Source organism: Dreissena polymorpha, chromosome 11 (assembly GCF_020536995.1).
Source record: "Dreissena polymorpha isolate Duluth1 chromosome 11, UMN_Dpol_1.0, whole genome shotgun sequence".
Taxonomy (NCBI): domain Eukaryota; kingdom Metazoa; phylum Mollusca; class Bivalvia; order Myida; family Dreissenidae; genus Dreissena; species Dreissena polymorpha.
Window position 1 is genome coordinate 63,945,574 of NC_068365.1, and position 19,004 is coordinate 63,964,577.

The window sequence follows — 19,004 nt, forward strand, 5'->3', positions numbered from 1 at the left end:
TTCAAAATTAAGGGCCATGGACAAGAGCGCCTCCACGTGGTGTGGCCTGGATGTATTCTGACATAAGTGCAATTATTAATTTAAAAATATACTTGTAAGAATTATTATGTTGCACCTCATATGGTCACTATGTCAGACTATAACTGAACGCTCTCCCATCCCTGAGACGACAACGCTTTCACTTAAGTGCAGTAATAGATTATACTATATACCATAACCGGTGTTTCTGGGTATGACTAAAATACGAAAACAGTACTGTTTTCGCGTAAACAGTACTGTTTTCGCGAAAACAGCAACATGCACCGAAAACAGTTAGAATTTCCAGCTTTACAGCGTGATAGTGGCGCTAAACTATGATTTTGATTAATGTTTACAACAGTACGCAAAATGATGCTTTATATTAATTATTTCTTTTTTACGACAAGCATGTTATTACTGTTTTAAATGAAAGCATTATATAATACGAGGACATGATACCGAAAACAGTAACATGTACCGAAAACAGTTAGATTTCCCACCTTTACATCGTGATAGTGGCGTTAAACTATGATTTTAATTAATGTTACCAACAGTACGCATTTAAATGATTCCTTATAATAATTATTTCTTTTGTACGATAAGCATGTTGTTACTGTTTTAATTGGAAGCATTATATAATACGAGGACATGATAGCGAAAACAGTAAATTTACCGAAAACAGTTAGATTTCCCACCTTTACATCGTAATATTTCCGTTAAATCATGATTTCAATATATGATAACGTTAGAAAGAAATTGAGCGAAGATTCAAATATGTTCAAGACGGTACCTGTAATTAAGTCAATGGTTATATAAAAGAACACATCATCAAAATATATATTTTATTAATGAACACATGTTAAATATTGGTATTTTTGGTAGAGTAGACAAAATTAAATTAAATGTTTTACATGAAGACATTATGGGAATAAATAACATTTCATAATACATGTAGATGCATATTAATTATGACGTTCGGTATCGGAACGTGTTTAAAAGTTTAAACATGTGCTGATCGCAACGACAATCAAGACAACAGCTTAAAAGTCACATGCCTATAAATAATCCCACCATAAGGGAATTTTAATCACAGCATAAAGAAAAACATTTCATGCATAATGTGTCGACAGTTAAGGCAACAGCTTGACATCAAGTTTTAAGGTTTTCTTTTTGCGGATGGCGTTCTTGACCGCTCTGCTCGTTTTCTTTTTCGTAGGCAGGGTTTTTTACCGGCTGAGGGTGTTTTGATCAGTGTTCGTGATCCATCAGTGGAAACCACTACATTTGGGTGAGACTTCCCGTAGTCACATAAGAATTTTTTTATTTTCCGTTCTCTTTGTTCTTCTGTTAACATCTCCCAATGGTCGATGGACATATTTTCTGGTCTCATTTAACAATAATTGTAACCATAATCACTATCAAAACCCTGATTGTTTGTCAAATTGCTTAAATAATTGTATGTCCTTTCAAATCAACGATTCCATGACAACAAAATTACAGTAAAAAGCACTTCTGAATGCGTGTGTATAATTGAAAGGGATACAAGCATGATAATATGAGTCGCGATCTGATAAAACTGGGCATAATGCATGTGCGGACTGAACAGGCTAATCTAGGACGACACTTTACGCACATGCATTATGCCCAGTTTTATCAGAACGCGACTCATATAATCGGCTCTACGTTGAAATGCTTTAACACAGAAATTTGCTAGCCGTATCTTTACATATTTTCTGGTCTCATTTAATAATAATTGTAAACACAATCATTATCAAAACCCTGATCGTTTGTCAAATTGCTTAAATAATTGTATGTCCTCTCAAATCAACAGATTTCATAACAACAAAATTACAGTCCAAAATTATTAGTGCGAATAAATATAAAATGTACAATTTAAAAAAACGAGTAACGTAAGCAAAGGATATAATTCCTACAATACATCTGGCATTTTACGTTCATTCGCATGTAACATACCGCAATTACTCTAAGTATTCTGTTAATATTTTTGGTGATTCTTACTTTTCGGACAGTACATTTTAAAGCGCTATTTTAGCAGATTTCTTCCCTATTTTCACTTATCAGTCTGGTGTCACTTCGATCAACATTTTTATGACCGGATTAAGATAATAATGCAGATAAATCCCTTGGGGGCAATGGCACATTACAGTTGCGTAATTGGATTACAATAACATGTATACCGGTATTAAACAATGGTTTCACACATGACAGATAACTGTGACAATACACTCCAAAAAACGTAATGAACCCCTATATTAATACAAACAATTGAAAGTGTTTGACAACGACTGATGAACAAACAATTAATTCATAGGTTGCATATTTTGTTATTTTAAAGTAACAACTTTCTGTACAATAATAAATGATGTGAAATTATTTTTACTAAAATGCAAATACATTAAAAGTAAATATAGAATGTGAAAGTCTTGAATATTTTATAGTCAAGTACAGATGTCAGTACCGCGCAAAATTCTTTGCTATTGACAATTAATTATTAACGCATGAAAAATAAGTCGTTGTTGAATTACACAATTATAGGAAAAATACGGACTATAAATATTTAAGTATATCTCTTACCTCACACAGAATACAGCTATCCGTACATATGAACGAACACACGTTACACTTGTCAATTGCCATTGTAAGTCACTCACACGTTATCACAAGGAATTTGAACAGTATTAAGAAGGATTCAAGACTGAACTTCCAACTTTTTATACCCAACGATTATGGAAATGTGATAACAACAAACAAATTATACTTATCATGTTCTTTAGTTTTTCTCTAATTACAATCCATTAATGATCTCAGTTTGATATTTATAGAAAATGCAACACAAAAGAACACACGAACCGCTACTTTAATCATACATTGCCGACTTTGCAAACTAATATATTAAAGCGATCAATTATAACACCCATTTGGTATGCTGTTTGTGGTTTCTTGAAATAGTAAATTTCATTACAAATGAATAAAATAGTATTGGTTATGTTTTATCGATATCTATTTCTTGCTAACATGTTGAATACATACTGTTTTCGTATATTTGTTCACTGTTTTCGGGCGTACATTTTACCGTTTTCGTATATCAAAAAAAGAAAATGAATGTGGATTTTTTTATTAATATAAATTTTATTAAAAAGTTTTAACATATATGTTGAAATTTCTTTAAACTACTATTTTTTTTTTAAAACCATGCATAGGAAAAAGCGATGTTTTACTCTTAATATTCACTGTTTTCATATAATAATACACTGTTTTCGGGCGTACGTTTTACTGTTTTCGTATACCAAAAAAAAGAAAATGAATGTGGATTTTTAAATTAAAATCATAGTTTAACGCCACTATCACGATGTAAAGGTGGGAAATCTAACTGTTTTCGGTACATGTTACTGTTTTCGGTATTATGTCCTCGTATTATATAATTCTTTCATTTAAAACAGTAATAACATGCTTGTCGTAGAAAAGTAATAATTGATATAAAGCATAATTTTGCGTTCTGTTGTAAACATTCATCAAAATCATAGTTTAACGCAAAATCATAGTTAAACGCCACTATCACGCTGTAAAGTTGGGAATTCTAACTGTTTTCGGTACATGTTACTGTTTTCGCGAAAACAGTACTGTTTTAGCGAAAACAGTACTGTTTTCGTATTTTAGTCATACCGGGTGTTTCTTGGTTATTATCGCTGACCTGAACAATGCAAACAAACGAGTCCCGCCGAACGTATAAAGTGCATTTCATTTAAAATTATGGTACATACTTTATTGTTTTCGATTTTACATAAGTGTGGAACAATTTAACTATGGAAAAAAGCACACAATTTGTGAAAACGGGAGGTCCGTACCTGTAGCAAAAACATAGTGGTTTGGCTAGAGATACGGATCCGTACCTCTAGAACCAGATTCTAGAGGTACGGATCCGTACCTCTAGCCACTTCCTTTAAAAAATGCTGCTAATGTCGCTGAAAAAGGATTGTATTATGCATTTTGCCCAACTATCTTTTGTTGGGCTGCTTACCGCTATTGTAGTATATTCAATCAAACTTTCAGATGCCTGAGCCTAAAAAAAATAACACCGTTTTGAAGTAGTAGTGGTACGACGCCTTTATCTTGCCTTCATTTTCTCTTTAGGTTTATTCAGTATTTATTTTGTCACGTGACATATTAAAATGGCGAAAAGCATGATGTTGTTGTGAAGAAATGACATCAGAAATGTGCGTTTTGCAGGCGTAAAGAAAGCATGCGTTCATGTTTGACGGTGTTGTATAAATGTCGTACTAACCATTTGCGAACTGCATGAATGTGGTGTGTATACTATCTGGCGTTTTGCAAATTTCATTGAAATTGATTTTCTTTTAGTTGTAAAACGAATTGCAAGACTTGTGACTAACACATCGTGACAAGGACAAACATTTGCAAGGGTATGATGCAAGCTCGATTTATTTTACTTTGATTTTTTCCCGTGTAATGCAGCAATATCGAATCATTAATTGAATGAAACTGAATATTCAATGTTTCCAGTGCTCCAGCCAGCTTTTCAAAATAGAGGGGAGCTTCCCCAAAAAGGGCACATTTCACACGTTATTTTGGAAAATGGGGCATTTGGTTATAAATATACTTAAGTATATACTGTGGTTATACTTATTAATTGTAAGCGCTAGTGCATTGGATGACTTCACCAATTGTATGCTGTTCTCATTTTATGCACGGATTCTAGATTACACGGATAAGAAACGGGACCGTTACGCCAAATATCTTGTCGTGTCTAAGTCACGTGACCGTGTCGTAACTATCGATCTTTTATCGAAGCGCCGAGGTTATAAATTTGATGTACTCACTCACGTATTTTGTTAAATTATAGTTTCATTTCTAGGCCGATTTTGACAAATTATATATCATTAGAAAGCTAACGTAACGTAGTTTTCAGATATATCATTATCTATTGAGTTTTTCTTCTGATTTCGGCAGCCCGGCGAGTTATAACTTTAACTTTTGCAAATAACATACCGTTTTGGAGTTTTAGAATCTAGATTTACGGTTGACATGTTCGTACTTTATACCGATTTGTAGCGTTTATATTTGGAGTTCAGTTTTAAAAATAACATCTTGCTTAGGAGAATAGAATTCTGTATACGATAGAAAAAAAAATTGTTTAAAAACTAAAGTAATTAAGGAATGAAGGCGGGAAAATGTAGCGCGCGTTCCTAACGCTCTGAACTGATGCTACGGTCTTGGCGATTATGCTTTTGTTTAGATACCGGCCATTGAATTTCCTTTGCCATGATTATTATATTTTTTATGAAATATATTGAAATATTTTGTTCTAGAGACATATCCATAAAGCTAAGTATTAATGAAGCTTAATAAATTTACGATTTCAGCTCTTGATTATAACACAGAAAGGGTGTTAATTTTATGATGAAACAGCGTATACAAATGTATAGCGGACCCTCTTGATATTTTTCGGCTTTGCATACTTCAAATATAATGGGTGTCAAAACATTCATCGTTTGTTGTTTATTATCAAAAAGGTAATTATGTAAAATTATATGAAAGGTTATTAACCATAAATTATAAATTAATTAAAATTATTTAAAGATTCTTGAAAATCACGGTCAACTGTCTATGCATGTATATTGAAATATCTTTATAAGTTAACAGAGTTATAAATATATAGAATTCTAAATTAAAACACTGTATTATTTGTATTTTTCGGAAAGATTATTCATACACTCTTTATAGGACTACGAAATGACGGAGTTTTTTTACCGGTACCCGCTAAATACGTTAAATGTTAAGTATTAGATTTTTTTAATGTTTAAAATGTACATGTATAGGTATTAAGCACTTATAATTATTGTGATTTAGCTGGCTGACATCTATACAGTATTTAGTTTATGGCAATCTGTATGGGCAGATGACTATAAATGTTTTCAATACGCTACATATCTCATAAACGCAAAATTTACATTACTCCAAGAAATGACCACTAATACCACGAGAAGACATGGAGGTATCATAAAAAGTGTAATCTGACCAGACATTGCCACCTGTGGTTAGGGACCAATATACAAGTATAGGTCCCTGCTGTGGCGTATGACACCATAGTGTTATTTAGTATTGGTCGGCACAGTATCTGATCATAACGAGATAATTGGTTTGTGCTGAACACAGGGGCAATAAAACCACAGATCTATCAATAAACAAGATTATTGAGATATCTTTTTTTGAACACCGCGATAAAAATGCTCAAACCATGGACTCTAGAATACACGGATAAGAAACATGGCAACATTCTCAGAATCATCACTGCTATATGTGTAATCACCTAACAATTCGTCTAAAAATAATTTATATATTTGAGTTGAAGACGATGTACTGTTGTTTAAGTCTGAATAAACTATCTGTCTGCCTGTCTAAATCCAAGCCGTCATCGTCCCGGTGAAAAAATCTGATTTTCAATAGTTGGACATGATGCCCTGATGTCAAAATACGAAATGACCTGCGTAACACGGACCGTGATTTTCAAGAATCTTTAATAAATTGACAATTTAAGGTAAATAACATTTCAAATAATTATACATAATTACCTTGTTGATAATAAACAGCAAACGATGAATGTTTTTGACACCCATTTTATTTCAAGTATTCATGCAAAGCCGAATAATATCGAGAGGGTCCGCTATATACGCTGTTTCATCATAAATTTTACAACCTTTCTGTGTTATAAACAAGAGCTGAAATCGTTAATTTATTAAGATTCATTTATAATAAGCTTTATTGATATGTTTCGAGAACAAAATACTACAATATATTCCATAAAAAATATAATAAGATGGCAAAAGAAATTCAATGGCCGATTTCTAAACAAAAGCATAATCGCCAAGACCGTAGCATCAGTTCAGTGCGTTAGGAACGCGCGCTACATTTTCCCGCCTTCATTCCTTAATTACTTTGGTTTTTAAACAAAATTTTTTTCTATCGTATACAGAATTCTTTTCTCCTAAGCAAGATGTAATTTTTAAAACTGAACTCCAAATATAAACGCTACAAATTGGTATTAAGTACGAACATGTCAACCGTAAATCTAGATTCTAAAACTCCAAAACGGTATGATATTTGCAAAAGTTAAAGTTATAACTCGCCGGGCTGTCGAAATCAGAAGAAAAACTTAATATATATTGATATATCTGTTTACTGCGTAACGTAAGCTTTCTAATGATATATAATTTGTCAAAATCGGCCGAGAAATGAAACTATAATTTAACAAAAGACGTGAGTGGGTACATCAAAATGTATAACCTCGGCGCTTCGCTGTACGCTAATCGTAAAAGATCGATAGCCACGACACGTTAAAACGCGCGGTGGTAAAACATAAAATTTGTATTTCTTGTGTTTAACTCGCTATAAATCCATTAATAACAACAGGAATATACTAAACGTTATATTTTTTTGAAAGAGGAATTAATAAGCAACAAGATAACGTATAAACCAATAAAATCGGATGAATAGTTTTTGCATAAGATTGAATTTACTAAAGTAAGGGTCAAATACTCGATTCATCTCCTGTCAATATACACTCCGTGTTTTATGTTATGATATTACAATCAGTGCACGCGTACTTTTGGAAAATAGGGCATTTGGTTATAAATATACTTAAGTATATACTTTGGTTATACTATATACTTATTAATTGTAAACACTAGTGCATTGGATGTGTGTGGGGGAAGGGGGATTTTGATATTTTTTGTATCACCTATCATCATTGAACTGCATGTTAATCTTTCAGGTTCCAGTTTCAGCATCAGTGGCCTTTTAGAAGAAAATAAAATGAAGAAAACATGAAATAAATTCAGGGGTTTCACTGGGTCAAAAAAACGTTGTGACTGTCACTACTTAAATTCATTGCTTTAAATAACTTTGAGCCAATGCTTTTCCACAATAATAATATTAATTAAAACAAAAATATATATTGACAAATTTAAAGTCTAAACAATGAATCAATGTCACCATGAAGTAGCATCCAATTCTGGAGATTAAAATGAAACATTGTTATTGTTAATAATAGGATATATTTATTTCACAACACGTTATTTCAACTAATGTCAACAACGTTGACAGTTTTTGTTAGGTCGCGAAAATATATGACAATATCAACATTACATTTTACTTGCAGAGTGATAAATCCTCCTTCCAAACAAGTTCTTTATTTGTTGAAATTACAGTGTTTACAAGTTCAGAAATAAAATCCAAACACAAATATGTTTTCCATGCCGTAATTTCGAACTAAAAATTAACCGCATATTCGCATTAAAAAAAGATGATTAATTTTCAAATGTTAATAGGTATTTTGAATTAAAATCACTATTTTTGCAAACAAAAAAGTATAGCCAAAGAATTCAGAAGTTTAAAAAAATCAATAGTGCTGAGTTTGATTTCATTCGAGTGTGATTGTGCCTAACCAAGTGTGACCTCAGAGATAATCTTTCACAGCATGTAACTATCGTCTGCAACAATAGGCGAATTAGTGATCTGATAACAAACCATGCCCTTGGGGCTTGTTTGTTCACATTGGGTTGACTTAATACACCCCAGGCAGTCATGTTATCAGTGTATTCATGTCGATGTTTCTGGCGATTTATACGGCCTGAAAGCAGGAATTTAGAGATCAAAAGGGCATTTGACAGAAAAAAAGAGGGGCGCTTTTTAAGTGGGCAAATTTTAGAGGGGCGCAGCGCCCCTCTATTCATTGCTAGCTGGAGCACTGGTTTCCATAGGGTTCGTGCACAATTAATTCGAAGCTAGTCAACTCGTACCTAAGTCAACACGTACCTTGGGTCAACTCGTACCGGATTTGGTTAACTTGTTCCCGATTTTTGGTTAACATGTACCCGCACTAGTCAACTCGTACCCGAATTGGTCAACATGCACCCTCCTAAAAGTTATTTTTTATATCAAAGATGTGAAATATGTTTTTTTTTTATGTTTTTGATATGATTATAGGTTATAATTTTTTTCTTGCTTTTTTGTGATTTTTTTTCAAAAGTAGACAGGTTCATTATTTTTCACACTTGTATAATAATAAACAACGTGTTTGCCGTGCCTATAACTGACATGTGCTGTAATTTTCGGCGTTTTGTTTGATTAAATGTTGACTAATAACACCTTTATGACAACAGGACCGTTGGCAATTTGTTAAACAAATTGTTTGTTGTGCATCTAAAATGACACCTGCAGTAGTTGTTGGCATTTTCTTTAATGACATGTTTGATTGAAAACACCGCATGAAGACATAACCAACCAAGGTATGATCCACTTTGAAGTTAAATATTAAAATAAATAACGGTTTTCTAATTCCAGTTACCGGTAATCACAGTTAATTATTGTATTATTTGACTGTTATTATCCCCACGCTTTTTGAAAAAAAGGTGGGGATATTGTGGTTATCTCCGCCGTCCGTCTGTCTGTCCGTCCGTCCTGGCCACTATCTCCTCCTACACTAAAAGCACTAGAACCTTGAAACTTACACACATGGTAGCTATGAGCATATGTGCGACCCTGCACTATTTGGAATTTTGATCTGACCCCTGGGTCAAAAGTTATAGCGGTTGGGGTGGGGCCGCGTCAGAAATTATCACACATTTTTTTAGGTTATTTTACATTTACTTCTTTATTTCTACACAGATTCACTTCAAATTGATACTGGACCTCTCTTATGACAATACGGTCAATCTCAACCATGCATGGCCCCATTCCCAACCCTGGGGCGCCCCGCCCACATAGGCCACACCCACCAAAAATTTCCATTTACTATAATTTTTTCATTTCTACACGGATTCACTTCAAATTGATACTGAACTTTTGTTATGACATTAGGGTCAATCTCAACTATGCATGGCCCGAATCCCAACCCTGGGGCGCCCGCCCACATAGGCCACACCCACCAAAAAATTCCATTTACTATAATTTTTTCATTTCTACACGGATTCACTTTAAATTGATACTGAACTTCTCTTATGACATTAGGGTCAATCTCAACTATGCATGGCCCCATAACCAACCCTGGGGCCCCGCCCACATAGACCACACCCACCCAAAATTGCCTTTACTATAATTTCTTCATTTCTACACCGATTCACTTCAAATTGATATTGAACTTCTCTTATGACAATACAGTCAATCTCAACTATGCATGGCCCCATTACCAACCCTGGGGCGCCCCGCCCACATAGACCACACCCACCCAAAATTGCCTTTTACTATAATTTCTTCATTTCTACACCGATTCACTTCAAATTGATACTGAACCTCTCTTATGACAATACGGTCAATCTCAACTATGCATGGCCCCATTACAAACCCTGGGGCCTCGCCCACATAGACCACACCCGCCCAAAATTGCCTTTTACTATAATTTCTTCATTTCTACACCGATTCACTTCAAATTGATACTGAACTTCTCTTTTGACAATACGGTCAATCTCAACTATGCATGGCACAATTACCAACCCTGGGGCGCCCTGCCCACATATGTCACACCCACCCAAAATTGCCTTTTACTATAACTTCTTCATTTCTACACCAATTCACTTCTAATTGATGATGAACTTCTCTTATGACAATACGGTCAATCTCAGCTATGCATGGCCCCATTACCAACCCTGGGGCACACCTAGGTCAAACATTCGGCGTGGGGATACGCGTCGGCCTCTGCCGCGCCATTTCTAGTCTTTTATAATGTTTCCGAATTTAACAGAACTTAAAAGACTTCAAATGACAATTAAATTTTGCTTTAATTTGTTTCCTGAATAAGTATTTGTTTCTCTTTTAGTTTTATATGAGTAAATCCCGAAATTACTATAATATATAAAGGCTTTACAGATTGGCTTTAATCATTAATCATTAATATCTTGAAACGAAATATGGACTCTGTGTTTCGTGTCTTGGACGTAATTTCATTTATGGTTTATTGTGGATTATAATTTGTAAGTGTTTTGTTTCTCTTTAAATCCGTTGGTTTTTACACAATAATCTTAAAGGGGCCTTTTCACAGATTTTGGAATGTATTGAAGCTTGTCATGAATTGCTTTAAAATGATAAATTTAAACATTGGACCTAAAAATCTGTAGTAACAAAAAACAAGAATACAATTAAAACACGGAAAAATAAGTAACCCTCAACTGGAGTCGAACTTCTGACCCCTGGAGTCCTTGAGTAAAAAGTCTCCCGCCTAGACCACTCGGCTATCTGTGCTCATGCGATGAGCGGATGTATTTTTTACCTATATAAGCAATCCTCATAGTTTCCCAAAATATAACCACAACAACAGAACTTTCCAAATTATGCAATCCTTTCACGTTGCAAAGCTTTATAATTTTCAGGTTTTCAAATCGTCAAAAGATGCATATAATTGATATTTTAAAGCATGTTAAATGTTCATTATTTCTATTTCCTCACAAATATCATAACTTAAACAAAAATGTGCGAATCTGAAACAACTTTTTTTAATTTTGTCAATTTACCAAAATGTGAAAAGGCCCCTTTAAAAGGGCCATCCAACAGATTTTGGCATGTAGTGCAGCTTGTCATTAAAAGCTTTATATTGATAAATTTAAACATTTGAACTAAAAATCTCCAGTAAAAAAACAAGAATACAATTTGAAAAAAGGAAAAAAAGTAACCCTCAACAGGGCTCGAACCACTGACCCCTGGAGTAAAAAGTCTCCCGCCTAGACCACTCGACCATCCATGCTCATGCTTAGAGCGGATGTATTTTTATGCCCCCGGATCGAATGATCGGGTTTATATTGTTTTTGGCCTGTCTGTCTGTGTGTCTGTCTGTCTGTGTGTCTGTCACTAAACTTTAACCTTGGACATAACTTTTGCAATATTGAAGATAGCAACTTGATATTTGGCATGCATGGTCATCTCATGGAGTTGCACATTTTGAGTTGTGAAAGGTCAAGGTCATCCTTCAAGGTCAAAGATCAAATATATGGCTTCAAAGTGGCGCAGTAGGGGGTTTCTGACAAACACATCTCTTGTTTATTTACCTTTATGAGCAATCCTCGTAGCATACCAAAATAAAACGACAACAACAGAACTTTCTAAATTATTCAATCGTGTGCGTGGCACGAGGCTTAATAATTTTTGGTTTTCAAATCATTAAAAGATGCATATAACAGATATTTAAGAGCATGGTAAATGATCAGTAACATAATTACTATTTCCTCAAAAATATCATAACTAAACGAAAATTTGCGAATCTGAAACAACTTTTTAATTTTTTTAATACTTTTAAATGTTATATAATATTTTGTATAATTGTGCAATATTTTTTTTTGGTATATGTGAATTTCCAATTCACATATAACAAAACAAAAAGCATTAAATAGCACATTCAGGCAAGTATATATAAGCCCATATAAAAACTGACAATCACAGCAGACCAAAGGTAGTTATAGATTTAAGGTAAAAGCAGATTTCATGCTAAAGAAAATAATACTTTAATCATGAAAAATGTTCATGGTAAAAATGTTCATAGACTGGCATCAAGCACATAAAGACTGACAATATTTTGAATACTTCTTAACCAACACAACCCTAATCTATAAACAAGAGCAGACAACTGTATCAAGCATTTTGTAAGAATTATGTTCCCTTTTTATACTTGAAAATTTGGTAAAGTTTTGTGGTTAGGTCCACTTTATTCCAAAAGTATCAAAGCTATTGCTTTCATACTTGCAACACTTACTAATTATAATAAGGGGAATGTGCAGGCAAAGTTTTGTAACTCTGACTGGCATTTTGACAGAATGATGGCCCCTTTTATATTTAGACAATTGAAATTTTTGTGTTTTGGTCCATTTTACTCCTAAAGTATCATAGCTATTGCTTTCAGAATTGGAAGGCTTGCTAACTATCATAAGCGGACTGTACAGGAAAAGTTTCATGTTGGCATGTTGACGGAATTATGTCCCTTTTTTGACTTAGTAATTTTGAATATTTTGTTAAATTTTGTGTTTAGATCCACTTTATTTCTAAACAGGAAAAGTTTCATGTTGGCATGTTGACGGAATTATGTCCCTTTTTTGACTTAATAATTTTGAATATTTTGTTAAATTTTGTGTTTAGATCCACTTTATTTCTAATCATGAGGGTACTGTACCTGGCAAGTTGAATTTGACCTTGACCTTTGAATGACCTTGACTCTCAAGGTCAAATTATTAATACTTTGACAAAACAACACTTACCTGACATACCACAATGGACTCCACCCAAACCATCCCCCACTCCCCACCCCAGAATCCCCCCCCCCCCCCAAAAAAAGTAAATATTGTTTCCCTTTTTCCCTTATTTTTAACCAGGTTTTCCGAAGGAAAAAACTGGTTATTAGATTGGCGAATGCGGGCGGGCTGGCTGGCGGGCGGGCGGAACAAGCTTGTCCGGGCCATAACTATGTCGTTCATTGTCATATTTTAAAATCATTTGGCACATTTGTTCACCATCATTGGACGGTGTGTCGCGCGAAATAATTACGTCGATATCTCCAAGGTCAAGGTCACACTTTGAGTTCAAAGGTCAAAATTGGCAATAAATGAGCTTGTCTGGGCCATAACTATGTCATTCATTGTGAGATTTTACAATTATTTGGCACATTTGTTCACCATCATGGGACGGTGTGTCGCACGAAAGAATCACGTCAATATCTCCAATGTCAAGGTCACCACAACTTAAAATAGATTAATTTTGAAACAAACTTACAAAGGGGGTTAATTTTGTTTGTTCATTTCAAAAGTTCAGTTTGAGTTGTCTCCCTTAATCAGATTTTTTTTCACAATGAAAACCTGGTTTTGTGACAATTTTGTCCCTTGTTGAAAGATCATCTAAGAAATGACCACACCCTCACATTATACCCCCCTCTCCACCCCTACCCCCCCCCACCCTAATTTTTTTTTGAAACATGGTAAAAAAAACACAAATATTTATTTATTTTATTTTTGAAGGACTGTCCAACCATCCAACCCAAGCTATTGCTATCAAACTTGAAATAAAATCTTATTTGTTTATTTTATGTCTTTGCAAATGTTTGATAGATTGTGGAAAATATACATGTACCTGAAATCAGAATGGTCTATAAAGTACAACTTCTTTAAAACATAAGTGATCAATATGTTTCAATTATGGTCCTCTTTCACTTAGAATATGAGTATATTACCTTGACCTTATTGAATATGAACAATTTCCCCATGATGGCTTGCGTTATACTGTACTGTCAAGCACTCAAGTAGTCAAGCGCGTTGACTTCTGACAGCTCTTGTTATATGTATTGCATCATGCCATGTTAACATTCTGGTTTAAATTATAGCTTGGGCTATTTCACCACAAAAAAGTCATGAATAAACTAATATTTTATGATAATCTGAAAAATAAAATGTTACTCTCAAATTATTAAATTTTGTTGTACATGGTGTGCCAGATCCACGAATTAAACAAAAACCCATAGGAAAAGGACTGACACAACTTCTTCATTTTATTGCAAAATCATACATTTCCAAGATTTGATTTGTTAAAACACCTGGCATTTGATGCTTGCAAATATAAATAATTTTACAGTACTTTGGTCATTTCAGGAATTCCTTTGTTTGCAATGAGCGGAACTTTGGCGGTGAGCGAAACTGAATACGATAGCCAGAATTTAGAGCCTAGGACCGAAAAGCCTACGTTATTGGTTCCTGCTTTCCAGTTGCCAGAACTTGTTCACAGAGAACCAGTGAATAGTGGGCACCAGTCTCAGAACATCAGTGATTGGGCATTTGATGCAAATATGGAGGTCAGTATTTGAATCTTTCCATATATGGCATTAAATTTAAATTTCTTGCTGGAAAATAAAAATATGGTTTTGAACAGTTATTCCAGTCCCAGTGGTGTAGTGGATATGATGTCCGCCTAGCGATCGGGAGGTCAATGGGTCTTATCCCCACTGTGGGAGCGTTTTTTAGATTTCCCCCATATACATGTGTACACCAAGTAGTGGTTCTAGTTCCAGGAAACAGACTCAAGACCGTTTCTAATAAGCCTTAGCAGGGTTTTACATTCATGTCAAATTTTAGGGATCCCTAGGACTCTACTAATAATTTATTTTCAGGGGACCTGTCAATAAAAATGGGGTCCCAATAAATATGCTGGCTGTGTCAAAGTCAGTTAGTTAAAAGTATAGTAATAGATTATTTACGTAAACAATAGCAAAGATTTAACACACACGTATACAATTAAAGATTGTATTTATTTTTATATTTTAATCTTGCTCTCCAGATAATAAGCTATCGTAACCTCAGTAAGCTTTTCTTTCATAGCGACATAAATAGCTCACACTTACGCAATGTAATCTCAATTCGGGACTTTGCACCTAGCAACATCAGGTGCGCGATAACACGATTGGTTGATAAATCAACAAGCGAGACAACTCTTACATCCTTCTAGAAAATTATGTACTGCAGTTGTCTTTCAGAGTTTCTTGTTGATAATATGAGAGCCAATACGTCAAAATGATTGTGCGTCCCATGGGACGCAAATTAACAATATTTATTAATATGACGGTCCTGACTGGCATTTTTTGCGTATTTGACGCAGAATATCACGCCCCATAAAACCCAGCTTAGGCTTTCTATATAATCGAGCTAAAATAAATAGGTTTAAACTAATAGTTATTGGCTTTGTTTTTAGTTAAACCCGTTTATAAGTTACTCGGCTTGTCGGGCTGTGCTGGGTCCTAACAATCGATACCTGTACAAGATATTCCTCTTTGTAAGTTCATCATCTCAAAAAAAGGAAATAAAATAGAGCATGGTGCAATCCTGTGCTGTTTTTGTCCTGTACACTATTTTAAAATCATTATTCATGGTACATCAATTTTTGTTTATTTTAATTTAACACGAAACATAGGAGAACTCCTCATAGTTTTTCCAAAACCAGAAATTGACAAATTTATGTGTCCACAAAAAAGTCATGGTTTTGAATCACCAAGAAATTTCATGCAGAAAAACTGGGGGTCTTCTGCTATATAAAAAAGGCCGTAAAACCATCATATAGCAAACGGACCCAATGCCAAACGGAAATTATTACAAAAATTCCCAAAACATATAAGGCCATAGAAAATAAATAACTAGATTCTCATCCAAATTTTGGGGAAAATTGGGGCGGGCTTTATTTTTTACTTTTTATTTTTATTTTATATGTCAGACCTATATATTAAGTAATGAAATGTTCACGAATTTGTTAGTTTATATGCATAATGCCTATATGTATGTATGTATGTATGTAAATTTATATAGAATAAAAGAAATACATTATCAAAATTTGACTATTATGTTTTATTTTACCCTTTTAAAATCATGTTTAACATGTTCTGACATTCAATAAAACATTGACTACACAAAGTATTAAAAAAAATACAAATCTGTAACAGAACCCTTTAAATTATTGTTTCAGTACGACTTAATATTGATTAAAACCTGGTATGCATGGAGATTAATGTGAGGTTTCAGGGGTGTCTCCAATACTAAAGTAAATAAAATTTCCTAAACAGCCGACAGCTTGACTAACTGTATCATCGGGTGACACCTGTGTCAATTCTAATTTATTTCGGCCGACTAGGGCACAGACGATTTTCGGGTGGTCAACTTTCAATGATGGGGCTTGATCATACGAACCACAAATGAACTCATGTACAGGTCCGCGAGAGTTAAAGTTTCAGCACATTTTGACACCCCGTACCAATCTTTTCCGGTTGTAACGCCGTTTCTATACCTCAAAATAAAAAAAATTGTATTGTTGTATGATTTTTTTCCCAAATTGCCAGGAAAATACCTGTTGGGTCAATATTTGTTGATAAAAAACACCCAATTTGTCCTTTTTGTTGATACAAAATTCCCAAATTTGCCACTTTTATCGATAAAAAAATCCAAATTTGACCAGACTCCTTTTCCCAAAGTGGCAAGAAAAACCCCTGAAAAATATTAATGATTAAAAAAAACTCATGCTTGTTACAGGAAAAGAATCCATTTAGTGGCTTTTCTGAGGAACATCTCAGCAAGTTAGACGAGGTCCTACAGTCGGCTAGTGTCCAAGAGTTACTGCAGCAGTCTGGACCAGACCTGGGACTGCTGAGTCTAGACCAGGTTTAATTTTAACCCTTTACCACTTAGATACGTATTTTGACGTGTTTGTAGTCTCTTAGAAAGTTTAATTTAAGACTAAATTCATACTAAATTCAAGTTTCAAAGGCTTAATTTTCAACCCTTAGGTTCTGATTAGCAGCAAACAGCATAAAACCTGAACAGACTGCGAGTTACTTGCAGGCTGTTCTGGTTTTATGCTGATTGCAAAAGCCATTTTCACTTTGCTTCTTATGGGGGAAAGTGTTAAATTATAAATCTGACCATTAAGTTCATCTCCCATCCAGCGCTATTAAATAAATCTTCATAAATTGGTGTATAATAATATTAAAAAACACTTTTATTGTGAATTTTTATTTGTTAGTGGACAACAACAATACAAATTTCCTAATTTTAGTGAAAAGTGATGCAATTTTTCTCCATCCAAGGGCCTAGGCTCCAATTTTCAAAATGGTGAAAAAGAAACAAAGAATACCATTGTTTATAAAGCACATTAATGGTTTTCATGTACATAATATTAGGAGAATTGTTTCATTCCAGTCGGACCACCTTACTGCTACGCCCATTGGTATCCCTGGTGACGACCAGCAGCCTTCCACTTCAGCTATGCACGATGGGGATGATTTGTTAGCGGTAGGTTGGGTGGGCAGTCATTCCATTTGATTGCTTCAGGTTGTTTTCACTGCTTTTAATATATAAAAGTCTTGCTCTTGGAAATTGGGGCTTAATGCATGTGCTTAAAATGTTGTCCCAGATTAGCCTGTGAAGTCAGCACCAGCTAATCAAGGAGGACTCTTTCTGCTGCAATGGTATTCTTCCTTAAAAGGACACCTCGTCTTTGCAAAAATCCAGTTTAGTTGGAAAGTGTTGTCTTAGATGAGCTTTTGCAGACTGCACAGGCTAATCTGGGTTGACAGTTTACACATAATTTATTTTATGCTTTCCGGTGGTTTATAGAGAAATATCAGTGAATTAAAACTGATAATTTCACTGTTTCAAACAATGAAAATTATCAGTGAAAATTATCACTGTTTATGTTTAATGACGTCATTTTTTTAACGAAATGAAGCAAAATTCTTTGGTTAAACTCTTTTACAATGCATATAAACTGTGAAAAAAGGCATAGAATAAAAAGAATATTTGTTGGGTTTGGTGGATTATCGATTTTAATTCACTCGTGATCTTATAAAATATATGATCACTCGTGAATTAAAATCGATAATCCACCGAATCCAACAAATATCCTCTATGCTTTAAGCCCCATTTTACCAGAGTAAGGCTCATCTAGAAATGTGTCATGCAATCGTACAAAATTGCAATGTTTTCAAATACTTGTGTGTTGTCAACATTAACTTAAGAAGAGAAACACAAGTTCAAACATGCGGGTCTGATCAATGGAATAAATGAGCAACGCTCTGTGAAAACTGGGTTTAATGCATGTGTGTTAAGTGTCGTCCCAGATTAGCCTGTGTAGTCTGCACAGGCTTATCAAGTACGACACTTTACGTTTTTATAGTATTTTCTTTTGAAGGAAGTCTCTTCCTTACAAGCCATCCAATTTGGTACATGGTTGGTTTGTAAAGGTTCTGTATATAAAAGTGATATTATGCGCATTTTTAACCAGGTTTTCCGAAGGAAAAAACTGGTTATTAGATTGGCGAATGCGGGCGGGCTGGCTGGCGAGCGGGCGGAACAAGCTTGTCCGGGCCATAACTTTGTTGTTCATTGTGAGATTTTAAAATCATTTGGCACATTTGTTAAGCATCATTAGACGGTGTGTCGCGCGAA

The 19,004-nt window shown here is 34.4% G+C and overlaps 1 protein-coding gene across 3 annotated transcripts in view; it reads left to right on the top strand.

The window, feature by feature from the left end:
- The first annotated feature begins 4,189 nt into the window (after nt 1-4,189).
- The window catches only part of LOC127851908 (death-inducer obliterator 1-like), a 62,150-nt gene continuing 47,335 nt past the window's right edge, over nt 4,190-19,004 (top strand). For 2 of the 3 annotated variants that reach the window (XM_052385869.1, XM_052385871.1), the window contains exons 1-4: nt 4,196-4,344; nt 14,673-14,872; nt 17,091-17,219; nt 17,757-17,849. In XM_052385869.1, coding sequence (XP_052241829.1) covers nt 14,690-14,872; nt 17,091-17,219; nt 17,757-17,849 — 405 coding nt within the window. In that variant the 5' untranslated portion in view covers nt 4,196-4,344; nt 14,673-14,689. Of the gene's footprint in view, nt 4,345-14,672; nt 14,873-17,090; nt 17,220-17,756; nt 17,850-19,004 lie in introns of all 3 variants that reach the window. The other variant, XM_052385870.1, reaches the window with a different exon arrangement.